Below are 17,464 nucleotides of genomic sequence, written 5' to 3'. Positions count from 1 at the left end.
AGGTGTGGCCTTGTTAAGGGAGGTGTGTCACTGTGGGCTTGTCTTCTTCTTCTCTTCTTCTTCTTCTTCTTCTTCTTCTTCTTCTTCTTCTTCTTCTTCTTCTTCTTCTTCCTCCTCCTCCTCCTCCTCCTCCTCCTCCTCCTCCTCCTTCTCCTCCTCCTTTCTCCTCCTCCTCCTTCCTTCTTCTTCTTCTTCCTCCTCCTCCTCCTTCCTCCTCCTCCTCCTTCTTCTTCTCCTTCTCCTCCTCCCCCTCCTCCTCCCCCTCCTCCTCCTCCTCCTCCTCCTTCTCCTCCTCCTTCTTCTCCTTCTCTTTCTCCTCCCCCTCCTGGTTTTTTTTTTTTTTTTTTGGTTTTTGGAGACAGGATTTACTTGTGTAGTTTTGGTGCTTGTCCTGGAGCTTGCTCTGTAGACCAGGCTGGCCTTGAACTCACAGAGATCCACCTGGCTCTGCCTCCCAAGTGCTGGGATTAAAGGTGTGTGCCACCACCTCCTGGCTGGAGGCTTGTCTTCTTGTCTAGATTGGCAGATGAACTCTTGGTACCTGCCTATCTCCACTCCCAGCTCTGGCATTACAGCCATGCACAGCCATTCGTGTGGGTGCTGGGATTTGAACTCAGGTGCTCATGCCTGCAGAGCAAGCATCTCACCAGCCCCTTGTAGGAAGATTTTAAAGATAAATTCATATCTGTGTAAGGTCTAGGATTACTCAGGTCATCTATTTCCTGTATAAAGAGCATTGTTGGCTTGATCTCTTATTTATGTCATCAAATTGGTTTGCATGAAGTTGTTCACAGTAAACACACAGATTTTGTTCATGTGTATAAATCATCTGGGGATTGTTGTTGCATTTGTTCTTACTATTGGTGTTTTGTTTCTTTCTCTTTTAAAAAAGGTTGATTTATTTTATATATGAATAAATAATTTATATTATATATAATTTATATTATATATAATATAAATAGATTGCTTGCCTGATTGAGTGAATACATATGCACCTTGCACATGCAGTGCCTCAGGAGTCCAGAAGAGGGCATCAGAACCCCTGGCACTGGAGTTGCAGACAGTTGTCAGTTACCACGTGGAAGCTGGGAACTAAACCAGGTCCTCTGTGGCTCCAGTTCTCCTCTCCAGATGTTTATCAAAATTATCCATCTTCAAGAACAGGTTCTTCGTTTTGCTGATTATCTCCACTTCCTTTCCATTCGCTTTGTTATTTTCTATTCTGGTTTGCATTATTCCATCTCTTCGTCATACTGGTTCCTAAGCTCACAGTCAATGCCACTGATTAGAGACATTTGCTCTTTCCAGGATTGGAGTCTGGTGTCTAGCATCCTTCTTATCGGCTGGTTTAGTGGCTCCCTTCAACGTCTCAACTTTTGATTCTTTTCATTGATACAGTTCCCTTCTGTCTGTGCAGGGCTTTTTTCCTCTGGCTATAGGCAGCTTCAACTCTGAAATGCTAATTAGGATTGAGAATTCTTGGCTTTCCACACATTCCACTCTGTCCTGAGTACTCTGCTTTCCTTAATTTCCCTTGACTCTGAGTTTCATCTCCTAAATTAAGGAGTTAGACTTTGTCATCGCCTTCCTTTTGTTGTCTGACGCCAGTTTTCTTAAAAAAAAAAAAAGTTGTTTCATATATGTGTGTGTGTACCTTTAAAGTTTCACTCTCACAAACATACATGCATACAGTCACACACACACACACACACACACACACACACAGTTAGTTAGTTGTTCGATTGGGAGAGTGATCCTCAGTCAGAAACAGAAGTTGGTAGCAGACTTTTTACAACCCAGTATTTGATGTTACAATCAATTTACGAGATTATCATAAGCACTATAAAACAAAATGTCAGAAAATAACAAGTATTTTTATTTTATATAATTTTTCATGTATCAAGGGCAAGTTGTGTGTGTGTGTGTGAGTGTGTATGTGTGTGTGTGTGTGTGTGTGTGTGTGTGTGAGAGAGAGAGAGAGAGAGAGAGAGAGAGAGAGAGAGAGAGAGAGAGAGTAAAACTTTAAAGGTAGACCATTTGTATGTGTGTGCACTGGGTTGTAATGCACCTGGTATTCCTACCCTGGTTCATGATCAGAATGTCTGGAGAGATATTGTGGGACTACACCATGGTTCAGTGCAGGCGGAGGGGGGTGGGAGGGAGGATAATCTCTACTTCACATGGTCCACCTAAAAATGTTTATCATGTCCTCAAAAGCCAAGGTCTGGGGGGGGGGGTCCTTGGAATGGTCTCTGTTTAACAGCTTTGAGGTCTCAAAATTGATATAGATCTTCAAGTCTATAAGCTAATAAAGAATTATCAATTATCCATGTGTCCTGATTGTCCATGGTATGGTTAAGTTACCAGTGTGAATGAAGGAGATGCTCTCCCTGACCCAGTGAAGGACAACACATCTGGTTACTAGAGGAGGTGAGAGTAAGGTTTTTAGAAGAAATATGGGAACTCAGAGAACAAGCCTGGAGGATGAGAGGAACAATGTCCAGGAAGGCTTACACAGATAGCTGGCCATGTTAGAGCTTAGGTGAGGCATGCTTCAAATTCAGTTTATTTTATTTACTATTAAGCACAGATTTTAACCACTGTGATCTGGAGCTAGGTCAATGAATAGAATTGATAACAATTCCTGCCTCTAAACAGTTTCCATAAATAATCAGTTTAAAGGACAAAGTACTATGGACAAAGACAGGGCACAAGAGACACCAGGCAGGAAGCCGGCTGCCCTTTCTAATTTGAGTGGGATAGTCTTACACTCCCAATGTAACAGTACCACATGCCCATTCTATGAATTCTGTGAATATTCCAACATTCATTAGACCCTTACTGCCTACAAACCACATTAAAACTGCCAATCTTGGATGTTGCATGAATACTGCGGTCACTAACACAGAAAAACCAGGAGGGAGAGTACTCAGGAGCCAGGAAGGTAATTACCCCTCCCTCTCCCCAGTGTTCCTAGGGGTTTCTCCACCTAAGACACTGGCAATAGGGAGGCGAGATTGCTCGGTGAGAAACAACACTTGGTGCGGAGCCTGATCTGAATTTGATCTCAGGACAGAACTGGCTTCCGCAAATTGTCCTGATTGGGCCATGGTTGGCTAGCCCATACATGCACAGTAAGTAAATATTTTATATATATAATATATATATAATATATATACATATGTGTGTGTGTGTAACCAGAAAATTCTTCCTAAAAGAACGCTGACAGCACAAGACTGGGTTTCACTGTGTCTCCTGGACAAAGACCCTTTTGCCTTTGGCTTCTGTGCTTTGCCACGGCAGCAAAGGTCGCAGGCAGAACTGAGGAGTGACCCGAAGCTTGGCGGTGCAGTCTCGGTGTGTATCAGGGCTCAGTGAAGGGATGAGGTTACTTGCTGGCTTTTGCTCCAGGCTTCAGCCAGGCGTTTGAGCGCCATGGCATCTAGAAGAAAACCCTGCTAGATGGTTTTAATTTCTTAATGATGTTAAGGCTGTGCGGAGACCCAAACATTACCCTGCCTTCTCTGGTTTCTCCACCCTTCTCATTCCTGGCCTTTGCTGGCAAATAGGTGACCATTCTTATGCCTTGAACTGGACTCCGGCACATAGTCTTGTGTTGTGTGGAGGACTTCCGAGGCAGGAGTTTGGCTGGGTCGGTAACAGGCACACTATTTGGGCAGCAACGTGCACACAGCGCGGCGGCGGTTGCGCATCTGGTGCTGGAGCGCTCCTGCCGCGCAGTTCCTGGTGAGATGGTGGCATTGGGACCCTGGCATTGGGCTGATGCACCGGAGTGTGCTGGGCTTCTTCTCCCCGCGTGGGGGCACCAGAGCCCTCGGAAGTGTCAGGCACTGCGGCGCATCTACCGGATTCTCTTTTAAATGACTGCGGATATGCGGGCAGTCAGAGCCGCAAATGGTGAGAAGAGGCTCAGACCAGGCCTGAGAACGGTCCGTAGCGGTCATTTAATTGCACCCGCACAGCAGTTACGGTTTATCACTCGACCCTCTGGAATCGCCTCACGTGTCCCCAGTGAGACTCCAGGGCGCTGCCAGAGCCTGGCCTCTCGGTAGCTGGAAGCACATCCTGCTGGGGGCAGCTCAGGCGCAGGGTACACGTTCGCGCACATGCGCGCGCGCACATGAACACGCGCAAGGTACGGCAGGGCAGGGGACCAGGGCTTGGGTGCCCCGCGTGGGGGTGGGTGTCGTGGGTAGTGAAGCTGTGATCTTCGAATGGCGGCATCCTGCCAGGTTAAAGAATAAGAGATGACGCAGAGCCACCCACTCCACAGGCCAGGGTCGGTGCAGAGCATTTAGGGAACCCACTGCGCGGCAGGCGCGCTCCCTTCCCCACGCTGGGCTCTTCCTATGCCGCAAATGGCTGGAGAAAGGCCCATCAGAGCTACACTTGTGTCTGCAGGCTGCGCTCTCTAGGCAGAAACCCCGTCAGGGAGAGCTTTGGAACCACCCACCCCTAAATAGGTAGTCCGGAACCGGGCAACGGTCCTTGGTTGCCAACGCACCTCATTATATATTTATTTTCGTGGGGAGGGTTTTGCTTGCCTTTCCTATATTTTGGGAATAGCTTGCTTTCCTTTTTGAGCAGGATGGGAAAGGAGAAAGCAGCGGGGAGGGAGAGGGAAAGGGAGGATTCCTACAATAAGAATCAGCTCATTTTTTCAGAGCCTAACCAAGCCCGGCTTCCATTTCAAAAAGGGGGAGCTAGCCTCTACTGCGGTATGGAAGAGATGTAAGAATTAGGGATCCAAGAAGCATCCAGCGGTGCAACGCTGCATTTCAGAGGTACCTGGGTCTAAAGGGACACACACGCACACACATGCACACTCGCACAACTACTCCGCCAAGGTGTGCGCGCGCGCGAGTGTGAACTCCCACATGCTGCTGTCTGCGCCTAGCCTCTGGCACCAAGCCTCCTCCTCCCTGCTCGCCCCCAGATTCCCTCCCCTCCGCCTTGCTTTTGTCTGGAGGGTGCTATGCTATGCGTGTGTGTGTGTGTGTGTGTGTGTGTGTGTGTGTGTACGCGCGCGCGCGCGTGCGCGTGCGTGTGTGTTTTTGGATTTCATACTAATTTTCTGGAGTTTCTGCCCCTGCTCTGCGTCAGCCCTCACGTCACTTCGCCAGCAGTAGCAGAGGCGGCGGCGGCGGCGGCAGCGGGTTAGAGCCCAGTTGCTGCTGTTGCTGCTGCTGCTGCTGCTGCTGTTGCTGCTGCGCTCTGCTCCCAGCGCTTGGGGTGGGAGGCCCGGTGAGCCTCACGGACAGTTCTCGGTGGCCTCGGCCGGCACGGTCCCCTTGCCGCAGTTGCTCCCCAGGTGGGACGTGCCGCGCCACCTGCCCGCCCCCCACCCCCACCCTGCGCCCAGCGGCCGGGGAGGATTCTGCAGCATCATTGGGGCCCCGTCGCCGCTGCAGCCTCCGAGTCCTCTTTAGAGGGTCCTTGGCTTGGCTGGGCCATGGGATCTGCTCTCAAAGACCCTTTCCTGACCTCTCCTGCCTCGGCCTCAGGCTTGGAGGGCGGGCGGGCACACTGGGGGGCCACTGTGGGGCAAGTTGATTCCGGGGCGGGAGCTGGGCACTCGGACATCCATTCTACATGCTTGGGTCTGGTGGGGGTGAGGAGAGAGTGGAGGGACTGTGTCCCAGTTGGTGCTGTGTAGGCACTATGCTTAGTCTCATCCATGTCTGTTTGTCCTCAGCCCTGAGGTGCGCACCGATATCCGTGCCGGTTTAGCGGTTCTACGACCCAAAGAGTCCAGGGAGATCCACCGAGTGGTGCCTGGCGTGTAGGACCATGCAACCGCCCTGTGGCTCGGAGCCGGAGCCGCGGCCCGCGATGTCCCAGCCACTGTGAACCGTTTGGCCCGCGCCAACCTGCTCAGCCCAGACAGACTCAGCCTCTGGTACGCTCCACTCTACGGGAGGCCACTGGCACAGAACAGCAAGAGGGAGCAGGGAAGGCCTCCCCCCTCCGGCGGGGGACGCCGGGCTCAGCGTAGGGACACGCACTCCGACTGACTGGCACTGGCGGCGAGGGATGTCGCCCTGGCCGAGGTGGCATGGACCCGCCATGGCGCGGCTCTGGGGCTTCTGTTGGCTGGTTATGGGCTTCTGGAGGCCCTCTCTCGCCTGCCCCATGTCCTGCAAATGCAGTGCCTCTAGGATTTGGTGTACGGAGCCTTCTCCTGGCATCGTGGCATTTCCAAGGTTGGAACCTAACAGTGTCGATCCGGAGAACATCACCGAAATGTGAGTTCCTTGTACTTTTTCTTCTTCCTGTCCTCCACTTCAAGGCTTAGGCATGTATATGCCCTGGATGGGGATGCCTTCCAGAGCATTGTGAGAAGTGAGACCAGAGGGGTGGCACCTGTCACTTACCTGTCTGTTTTACTGGCTTAAGGCTGCCAGCTGGTGAAGAGTGACACTAAGATTTCATATGTAGAGAAATATAATCATAGGTGCACCTATGTTCTGTTCCTGGGAACTCCATGTGCATTTTCATTTCAAAGTTCTGAAGGGTGTGTCTCAGGCTGTCCATATATGATAATTATAGTGGAACATTTTGTTTGGTAAAATACAGTGTGTGTGTGTGTGTGTGTGTGTGTGTGTGTGTGTGTTTGTGTGTGTTATGTGAGAAGTTCCAGTAATATTTACCAGAAAGGAGGTTAAAATCACTGACTTTCAGAATTGGTTGAAGGAAGAAAGGGTCTCTCCCTTAACGTCTTTTCCTGAGGTTTGGAGGTGACCAGTTTCCCTTTTCATCGCCTCTATCGGATTTTGCTTGGGAGATTGCTTCCAGAAATGCTCTGAGAATGCTCTGTAAGAGGAGAAGTTCTGAGTGTCGAAAAGCACTCGCTCAAACAGAAAATGTGATCATGGGAACCTAAAAGCCTGGGCTGATTTAATTTGGACTTGACTTCTCAGAGATACGATTTTGAGACCATTTGGATTATAAATCTTAATTGCCCGTTGACTAATTCTCTAGGACTGGACTGGATGGCAAAGCGGTGTGCACCCTAACGGATAGCAGCCTCAGCCTTGGACCTTCCTGTCCCTAGAAAGGTTCCAGCTTGTTCCAGCTTGGTGGAGAAGCAGAGAAATGTATTTTTCTTTCTGTTGGATGTCTTGTGACAAATTCACTACCAAGCAGGAACTCAACAGTCCTTTCTCCAGATTCCTAGGTCACCTGTGTTGGAGGTCCTGTTGTTTTCTTTGCCAGAGATTTTGCCGTTTTATGTCTCATGAACACAAGGTTTTATTCTTCTGTGCAGAGGATTATAAAGCTAAGTTTCCTGGGTGATCGTCACAGTGTTTGAGATTGAGAAAGGCAGCCTGGAAAGTAGGGCTTGGGCTGTGGCCTTCCGGTTGGCGAGTGCGCATGCACCCCCTCCCCCCAATGTACAAGTGTTTTCTGCCAATGTATCTGCCAGTGCCAAAGGCATTGATAACCTGTTTTGGTTTTTTAATGTAAGTAAGAGTTCTTTCTAATCTTGCTGTTCTGCTGGTGGTGGTTATGCTGTAGGACTCGGGTAGAAGGAAATGAGAGCCGAGCAGAGTGGAGTGTGCAGGCCTGCCATAGCTGAGCCGATCTTCCGTGAGCAGCTGAGTCCAGGGTGCCGGTTCCCAGTATTTTACAAGAGGCCAGCAGCCCAGTGGGAGTGCAGGGTGGGTATGGCCCTGGCAAGGCCTGTCCAGGGCTGGGCTTGTCTGAAGAGTCTATGGCCTTTCTCAGAACCCTTGCCTTTTCGAAGGCCGGTCGGTGTCAGCCAGATGGCAGGGCCTTGTGGAACTCAGAGCCTTCCTGGGGATTGGAGACCAAGAAAGTGCATTGACACAATGGATACTGCAGCGTTTTTTGTTTTTGTTTTTGTTTGTTTGTTTTTAATTCAGTGAGAGACACTGAATGAAGAAAGAAATGAGACATAGTGTTCGATTCTCACGTCAGCTGTTATACTCTAACATTTTAAGACCAGCTTGAAAAGAAAGGAAAGTGTCCCTAAATCGACCAAGCACTGGGGCTGACTTTGCCGAGCTTTCTGCCTGGTGCACACACGAAACCAACAGTTTGGACGGAACATTCTGGGTTTGCTTTCTTCTGGACGATGTGACTCCTTTTCTACGTGAAGGCAGCTTCCTATTTAAACAAATATTTACTAAAGTCTCAGTCATTCATTCTATTGTGACACCCTAATTCCTAATCTTCTTTTATACTTCTTCCTCTGATTTGAAAATCCATTGATATTGAGGGAGCTGAGAACTGTGTGTGGCTGAGTATTTAGGATGCAGGAGTTGGTTGGTGATATCTACCAGGTCTGGAAGAAGGTATTTTTGTATACTTAGCCCCTCCATGGTGCTTGATCCTATCTATCGGGCATTGAGCGTCTTTATCTGTAAAATGTATTGCAATGCTTCTTTGGAAAGCACCAATTATTTTGAACTCAAAATAATATCAATAGTTGAGTTAGTTTCACTCTCAGCCTAATATGACCCATCTGTACTCCTTTTCCTACATGATAACATTTGTTTGAACAACTTGGCCAGAGGATACAAGCTAAAGTTGGAACTAAATTCCATGTTTTAAAAAAACTTTGTTATTTGGTCCAGTGCTATCCCTAATTGTAGTCTGGGCTAGCAATTTAGTTTATCAGTATACCCCTGAAGTTATGTGTTTCCAGCCTTTGGAGTGATGCCTGTAATCCTCCTTCAGAATATGCTAAAGCAACAGCCTACTGTATACATTGAAAGATATAGTATCTTTTAGTATCTGTATTTTCAACTATGGTGTGTGTCCCTTAGGGTGCATAGGGAGAAGTGTTAGAATATTTTGAAAATAAATGCATAGTTAGCTAACAGGTAGGACACCGTGTTTGCACAGAGTTGAAGTCAACTTGACACTATGATGTCAGAGTCATTGTTTGAATGTATTTTATTAGAAATCTTGGTGTCACCGCATGTCTTACATTCTTTATTGGCTGAGCTGATCTGTCTAGATCTGCATTTCTCTGTGAGGATCACAAATGCATGCTCAGCATCCCATTGCTACGTGGCAGCTACTGACGTTTGTAAATGGTTAATGCCATAGTAGCGCTAAATTAACTTTTAAAACAGTGCTAATGTTACATGTAAGTGCAACATCATTGGGGTTATGGCCATTTAGGTTTCCATTGTGTCAAATGCCAAGGTGCACTGCAAAAGGTAATGTTAAATCTCACTCAAGTATCAGGAAAAAGGCATAGTTAAGTTTGCCATCTTAATTTATGGTTAAAACAGATTTACCATGGTAAGCCTTTTTCAATGTCCAGGTCTGCAGTATTTTGTAGCCTACATTATGGAAGCTGTGCATTCTAAAATTGCGTATGTTTATGAAGGCCAATAGGGATCTTTTTCTGAACGTCTTGGGTGGTATTCTCTGAATTGAGGGCAATGATGGAACCAAGTCTAATATTTATTTCTCTTAGCACAACATAAATAGAATCCACAGCTTCTATTGCCAGAGCGTCTATGTGCATTTTATCATCGCCTGGTTAAGTACGGTAATGCCGTGCCATTAATACATTGATTTTGGCCCTGGCACCTTAGTAAGCTTTGCTGTTGCAATTAATTGTGTTTAAAACATCCTGGCATTCACAAAGATTCAGCCAAAGGCATCAGTGTGATATTCACTCCACAGCACCTCCATCGGTGGCTCTAGAACTTTGGGCTGCAGTTTTTCTGCACTTAAGAGTCATGACTTTCATCTAGGGTGTGCTTGCACAAGTCACACTGGACTTATTAACAGCTGCAGTGTTCTTCATTTTCTAAAACAGCTTGCAAGCTGGAGGTACAACCTTGCTGTCCACATAGTGGAGGTGTGTACATACCTCAGCTCAGGATAACCGTTTGGAGTCCTTTACTTTCATACCTTCAGTCTCATTCTGTTGTGCTGGGGAAAACAATGAGAAAGCCTCGTGACCCTTCTGACCCTGCTCTCTCCCACCTCCCATCATTGAATGTACAGGAAAATGTGTTTGATTTTCTTCTTCTCTGAAAAGTGATACTTCCTTATGGGAATTCAGAGTGCTCAGAGTTAAGAGAAGAGCTGGGTTATATATTGTTACAAGCAAGCGGTGGGAGGTTGGAGCAATGTGGTCATAGCTCCCTCGTGCTGCATGTAGGTCTGTTTAAGGCCGTTCGCTGCTTCCATCTCATGAACCATTTGTTGTATCTCTTTCACTATTCCCTGGTAAAGTTGTTGGCAAAGGCGAAGAGTTGGCTCAGCAGCTGATGGTCAAGACCTCTTTCCCCTTAGGGACAGTCCATATGATTTCTGAGATCTCTGACTACATCTAGGTTATTGAAGGATAAAACCTAGAGTTTTTGTTTAGCTGGGGAAGAAAAATTGAATTTCTCCTTGTCTCATTAATATGTTTTTTGCATTAAGTAGCAAGTCATTTTACCTGATTTGAATTTATTGCTTATTAAGGAGAGAAACATTATCAAGCCGTTACTGGGGACCATACACTGCCATCATCTTCAGGCTATGTTGGCTCTTCTTCATCTCTAGAATGTTCCTTGTAGGTTCAAAAGTCGTGGAGTAGAATATGGCATTGTATCTGCCAGCTCATTGAGCAATGTTAGTATCTAGTGCCTCTTGATTACTATAAGTCAGTAAGGGGATATAGAAGAGAGATTATTTAATGGATGGCAAAATTTTTGTTTGGTGTGTATGTGTATGTGTGTATGTGGGGGGGGGAGGGAAATAGAAAGGCAGAGAGAGAGAGAGAGAGAGAGAGAGAGAGAGAGAGAGCACAAAAGAGCCTAGAATCATAGATTACTAATAGTTGCTCAGTCATTTTTCGTGATCTGCTTTGTCAAGCTATTTTAAAATACAAATCTCACCTTTCTGCCCAAATGGCAGAGCTCTGAGCTCTGCGCACTGAAGTAGCCTGATAGTTTTAGCCCCACATTTGATTGCTGGTCGATCTCCATTAAAGAGGCAAAGACCCCACACCATCAGGATCCCCCACCACTTACCTCACTCTCTGGAGTGTCCAAGAGATTGGGAAATCATAAATATTGATCTGGAGATGAGTGCATGAATATGCCCGAAGTTATCACATCTCTCCAAAGACAGACAGCATGCAGAAACTAAGTCCTTTCTTCAGGTGTTTCAAAACCAGTCCCTCATGGAGACAGGGAGCTGTGACTTTTGAGATCCCACCCCAGACACTACTAACTGGTTCCTTGGTCTCGAGGACTCTGGCCTCCATGTAAGTGGAGAGCTGTGGTTTTAATGCTCAGACAAGTTTCTCCTGGCTTTGCAGCTTCAGCTAGGGGCGGGGGGTGCAGTCCTGGCACCAGCAGTGGAAGAAGAGAGGGTGCCTGGTGCTCAGGGTCAGCAGTTCCTTTCTGAAAGCCCTTGTGTCAGAGTGTGATACAGGTGTGTTTTGCTCTGAACTTCCCCAAACTATGTCTTTTAAAATGTGAGCCACTACCTAGGCTGTCTGATGAGATGAGGTGACAGGCCCGGCTTCAGAAAGGCTGCTTCAGATCGAGACCATAGGAAGAGGGGGCCCTGGAGCCTCCATCCTCCTCACTGCAAACCCCCAAGGTCTTGCCGGAGTGAGAAGTTCTGGCTCCTCCAACCAAGTGAGTGTTGCGTCCTCTCTGTTGGGGACCTCTCCTCTGCTCTTTGTATTCAGACAGAAGTCTGACTCCATACAGCTGTTAGAGCATTTTCAGCAAGGGGAAGACAAGCTTGGGATGGCTAGCTCTGTGCAAACACATTCTATGTGAGACAATGTAATTAAAGAGACCCGGGCCATTACAGATTCCAAAGCAATGACTCTACCTTCACATGGGAAGACATGCCTTTTTGTGTTGACCTTACCCTGAAAAAAAAATGTATGTGCATATACAGTCCTCTTCAGTACACAGCTCTTACACAAAGTTGGGCTACAAAGAAAAGTCCTCATGACTTGGCACAGATGAGGAATGCCAAATGGACCAGTGTGGTTGGCTGATACTTGAGAGTGTGCACAGAACACAGGACAGAAAGAAGTCTTTGTCACAGTTGGGACCCACAGCCCTTTATATAGTCTGCTAGCTCCCATGAGAGACCCATGGCTAGAGAGTACTTATGTATCCCTTCCTGGCTTCTCTTTCATCCCTCTTTCTCAGTGCTTTAAGACACCAGACCCAGCTCAGCAGCTGAGCGAGCGAGCAAACCTAAGGGTCCACTTAGCTGCTGTCCTGTTATAGCCACAGTTCAGGATGTTCCGGTGAGGAAACGCCTCTAAGACAGAGCTCAGGTTTCCTGTGGAGTGTTGCCCAAGATGGATCTGACGGGCTCTTTGGGATGGGCAGACGCTTATGGAGGTTTAAAACTTCACACTGAAGTAGGTGGGGATGGCCTCTGAGGGCCTGGAAGGCTCACCGGTCTGCCCAGTGCTCTAATGGAGGAGGGCACAGGGGTGGAACTCCAGCGACTCACTGAGGTCCCAGTCTCCTCAGTTGTAGCTGCCTGGATTTGCTTTTCAGAACTCAGGCAAAAGAGCTCTGGAGATCTGAATAAATGTTCAGACTAAGCACCACGGTGGCAGGAGGGGGTGCACTGATATTTCATCCCGTTCTTTCCTCTCCCTCCCCACCCCTACTTTCATCCAGCTCCTTTGCAGTCTGTTATACTGTTAAGAGAGACATGATTTGAGTGACTTTAGTACTTTTTAATCTTCTTCTAGGTAACAAAACTATTAATTCACTCTACTAAAGTTCCTTTTCTATTTCAAATACAGATCAGTTAACTTTTAGGACCCCAGCCTTTGCTGCATACCCATATACCCTAGAACGATATTTCGTGCAGAACCCTGTGACTATGAATATATACATCTCTACTAAAACTGTACTCTGTGTGAGTCTTCAGGCTGAATTATGATGATTTATAAAACTCCTGGCAATGGAAACTTATCTGCTTTAAGTTACTCTTTTAATTTCATTTCAATCACTATACTGCTTGCTTGCCCGTGACCTGATGGGACATCTCAGAGTGAAGTTTGTAAATGTTAGTGCATCTCCTGAGTCTCTGATGAGCTTTCAACACAAATGGAAATCGTTCTGAATTAAAGGATGCTGGGATTTCAGTTTTCACATGACTTGTGAAATATGGTGCAATGTTAAAGGGTAAAATCAGGAAAAAAAATTTTTCAAAAGGATGAGAGAGCAAAATGGCTCAGCAGTTAAGGTGATTTGTCACCAAGGCTGAGGACCCATGGGTAGACTGTCTCCTGCCAGTTGTTCTCTGAACTTCACACACACGTACATACACATACACACAAATAAGTAAATAAATGAACAAATATTTTCAAAGACCAGAAAGCCTAAGCCTTGTCACAGGGGTTGTTCTACTTTACGGACCCCAGAGTCCCTTGTGAGGTCAGAGAGGTATCGTAGCCAAATGGGACTCTTGCTCACTGTACACAGGTCATGTTTCTTTGCTGAAGTTGCCTTACTCATTTGTTATGTGTGAGCAAGAGAGCTTGGCATGGTGACCTTTAGATTCCCTGGCAGGGTATGATTAAAAAATAAAAATAAAACACAACCAAGTACCTCTCTCCAAAACAAACAAACTGGGCTGAGGAAGTGGTTCCGTGGTAGAAGGCATACCCAACATGCTCAAGGTTCTAGGCTCAATCCTCGGCACCACAAACCAACCAAAGAACTACCTATCCATCCATCCAACAGCCCAACCCACCAACAAACTGCCTAACTAACCACACACCCCACATAATCACACAACGACCCACCCACACAACCAGCTACTCACCCATTCATCCAACCGCCCAACCCACCAACAAACTGCCTAACTAACCACACACCCCACACAATCACACAACCACCCACCCACACAACCAGCCACTCACCCATTCATTCAACCGCCCAACCCATCAACAACTACCTAACTAACCATCCGCCCACACAACCACATGACCAGCCAACTGAACAGAAAACCCCAAGCAGGCCAACAAACCACAGTTACTGTTTAGTTGGATCCAGCTGCACTTCAAAGCTGTCCTAGGACCTCTCTAGGGTGCTATAGAAGGTTTTGTGTCCCTTGTTCTAAGGCTTGAATGTTTATGCCCACCTCTAGATTCATATGTTGACATTTGATCCCCAAAGCAGTGGTGCCAGGAGATGGCAGACCCTTCATGAATAGATTGAGTGCCCTTTAAAAAGAGACTTTTGAGAGTTCAGTTGCTCTTTCTACAACATGAAGAGATACATAGAAGGCGCCACCTGTGATAAATAGGCCCCGTTAGACACTGCATCTGCTGGGACCTTGTTCTTGGTCTTGTCAGCCTTCAGAACTATGAACAATAAAGTTCTGTTGTCAAAAATTACTTATTTACACATTTTTTTTGTTTATAGCAGTCCAAACTGACAAGCACACCTGGGTGCTATGGCTCTTTCCATTTGTAACTTTTCAGCTCCTTATGTCTGTGGTACTTTTCATCCCCTCCTCATCTCATATTCCTAGGACACAGACAGACAGACAGACAAACAGACACACACACACACACACACACACACACACACACACACACAAAGAGGAGGGGGGCGATTTGGTGGCAAATGCTTAATGGCTTGTGGAGCAATCTTGCTCTTTTGCTCTTTCTGGGTAGGTGACCTGTGATTTCGACCACCATTCTTTCAGCTGGACTCAGATTGAATAAGGTTAACACAGAAAATGGTTAAAGTGGAAGGAGCCATCTACAGGAAAATGGTATTTGGACTTTGACAAACTTGGTCTGACCTCAAGGATCCTTGTGCTGGCACCTCAGTCCCCATGTGTGTTATAGAGAAGTGGTGGGACCTTAGAGGCAGAACCTAGTGGGAGCTGAGTAGACCATGGGTCACACCCCACGAATGAACTGAGGTCTTTCTGGAGGTACTCTGGTCTTGGGGAGTGAGTCAGGTATCATGTGACTGTATTCATTACAATGAAAATGGGTTGCTGTAAGAGGGTGGTCCCTGTGTCTCCTCCTACTTTGGCTCTGCATAGCTGTCATGAGACCTCACCAGACACCATGCAACTGCTTTGCCATGTGCTTGGCTTTGGAGAAATGCAAATTAAATCAACTTGGCCTTGGGTAATTTTGTTACAGCAGCAAAAACAATGTCCAAGATATGTTGAAGCTATCAGAGCAAGTGAGAGGGTCTGACGCCTTTGGGATGTTGGTTCATCTAAATAACCCTGGGTCTGGGATGCTGTGACCACCTGATCCTTAACAGCTTGAGTGTTGAACCTAGAAGTAGGGACTTAGATGGATACTAACCCCCAAGAGACTCTAGCATCTGATCAGTCAGACATATACTGGCAATTCCTTTTTGTGTTCTGTTATTTATTTATTTATTTATTTTTAAATAGAGCCTACTGTGATACAATGGATGACTGGGTAGTAGAATTCTGACATGCAGGATTTCTCTAAGTCATCCACCTCAAGTCAGCTCTCTGCTGCACTGGACAGTGTCCTTTCTGTGGATTCCCACTAAGATCATTGAGGTTCCTCCCAACCCTCCAGGGGAGGGATAACATTCTTAGCATGTACCATCTATCTGCATTTTAAGTGCTTATACCAGCTAGCTCAAGTGCTGATTTCTAATCAGAACTTGCTGCTATAATCTTATCAACAATCACCTTGACACATGTCTGGTCTACTGTGGCTGAGGCTCTGGAGTGTCCCTAACTTACTTGTCTCTTTGGTTGGTCTTTTGTGACAATGGTAATGGAGTATGCCACATCAACAAGGATCAAATCTTATCTTTCCACTCATCAAACTCCTTCACTTCATTTGCCTAATGAGTCTCCACAGGTGTTATTGGGGATAGTATGGCACAGCTTAACAGGCTAGGAGCACCTGCTCTACCAAAGCTGGATCTCAAAACTGATCTGGGTACCCTGTCACGTGTGTCCCTCCACACCCTTCTTTTTTTTTTTTTAAATTTTTATTTTGCAATACAATTCAGTTCTACATATCAGCCACAGATTCCCTTGTTCTCCCCCCTCCCGCCCCCCTCACCTTCCGCCCAGCCCGCCCCCCATTCCAATCTCCTCCAGGGCAAAGCCTTCCCCACAGACTGAGATCAACCTGGTGGACTCAGTCCAGGTAGGTCCAGTCCCCTCCTCCCAGGCCGAGCCAAGGGACCCTGCATAGGCCCCAGGTTTCAAACAGCCGACTCATACAATGAGCACAGGACCCGGTGCCACTGCCTGGATGCCTCCCAAACAGATCAGGCCAATCAACTGTCTCACCCACTCAGAGGGCCTGATCCAGTTGGTGACCCCTCAGCCATTGGTTCATATTTCATGTGTTTCCGTTTGTTTGGCTATTTGTCTCTGTGCTTTATCCGACCTTGGTCTCAACAATTCTCTCTCATATAAACCCTCCTCATTCTCGCTAATTGGACTCCCAGAGATCCACCTGGGGCCTAGTCATGGATCTCTGCATCCAGATCCCTCAGTAGTTGGATGAGGTTTCTAGCACGACAATTAGGGTGTTTGGCCATCCCATCACCAGAGTAGGTCAGTTCGGACTGTCTCTCGACCATTGCCAGCAGTCTGTTGTGGGGGTATCTTTGTGGATTTCTGTGGGCCTCTCTAGCACTTTGTTTCTTCCTATTCTCATGTGGTCTTCATTTACCATGGTCTCCTATTCCTTGTTCTCCCTCTCTGTTGTTGATCCAGCTGGGATCTCCCACTCACCCAAGCTCTCTTTCCCTCGACCCTCGCCCTTCACTACCCCCACTCATGTCCAGGCTGTTCATGTAGATCTCATTCCATTTCTCTGTCATTGGGCGATCCCTGTGTCTTTCTTGGGGTCCTGTTTTCCAGGTAGCCTGCCTGGTGATGTGAGTAGCAGTCCAGTCATCCTTGTTCCACATCTAGTATCCTGTTATGAGTGAGTACATACCATGTTTGTCTTTCTGAGTCTGAAATACCTCACTCAGGATGATTTTTTCTAGATCCATCCATTTGTCTGCAAACCTCATGATGTCATTGTTTTTCTCTGCTGAGTAGTATTCCATTGTGTATATGTACCACATTTTGTTTATCCATTCTTCAGTTGAAGGGCATCTAGGTTGTTTCCATGTTCTGGCTATTACAAACAATGCTGATATGAACATAGCTGAACAAGTGCTCTTGTGGTGTGGTTGAGCATTCCTTGGGTATATGCCCAAGAGTGGTATAGCTGGATCTTGGGGGAGATGGATTCCCAATTTTCTAAGAAATCGCCATATTGATTTCCAAAGTGGTTGTACAAGCTTGCATTCCTACCAGCAGTGGAGGAGAGTTCCCCTAGCTCCACATCCTCTCCAGCATAAGGTGTCTTCAGTGTTTTTGATCTTAGCCATTCTGACAGGCGTAAGGCCTCCACACCCTTCTTAAACTGTAGCACTCTGCCTTGATCGTG

The 17,464-nt window shown here is 46.9% G+C and overlaps 1 protein-coding gene across 2 annotated transcripts in view; it reads left to right on the top strand.

Moving 5' to 3' along the window:
• The first annotated feature begins 4,684 nt into the window (after window positions 1-4,684).
• Window positions 4,685-17,464, top strand: part of Ntrk2 (neurotrophic receptor tyrosine kinase 2) — a 341,393-nt gene continuing 328,613 nt past the window's right edge. Inside the window, exons 1-2 of one of the 2 annotated variants that reach the window (XM_059262791.1) lie at window positions 4,685-4,805; window positions 5,717-6,266. In XM_059262791.1, the coding sequence (XP_059118774.1) occupies window positions 6,055-6,266 (212 nt within the window). In that variant the 5' untranslated portion in view covers window positions 4,685-4,805; window positions 5,717-6,054. Of the gene's footprint in view, window positions 4,806-5,221; window positions 5,333-5,716; window positions 6,267-17,464 lie in introns of those variants that run through there. The other variant, XM_059262792.1, reaches the window with a different exon arrangement.

The sequence above is a fragment of the Peromyscus eremicus genome, chromosome 5 (assembly GCF_949786415.1).
Source record: "Peromyscus eremicus chromosome 5, PerEre_H2_v1, whole genome shotgun sequence".
Taxonomy (NCBI): Eukaryota; Metazoa; Chordata; class Mammalia; order Rodentia; family Cricetidae; genus Peromyscus; species Peromyscus eremicus.
The sequence above is the reverse complement of the archived record's forward strand: the minus strand, read 5'-3'. Positions and strand labels throughout refer to the sequence as shown.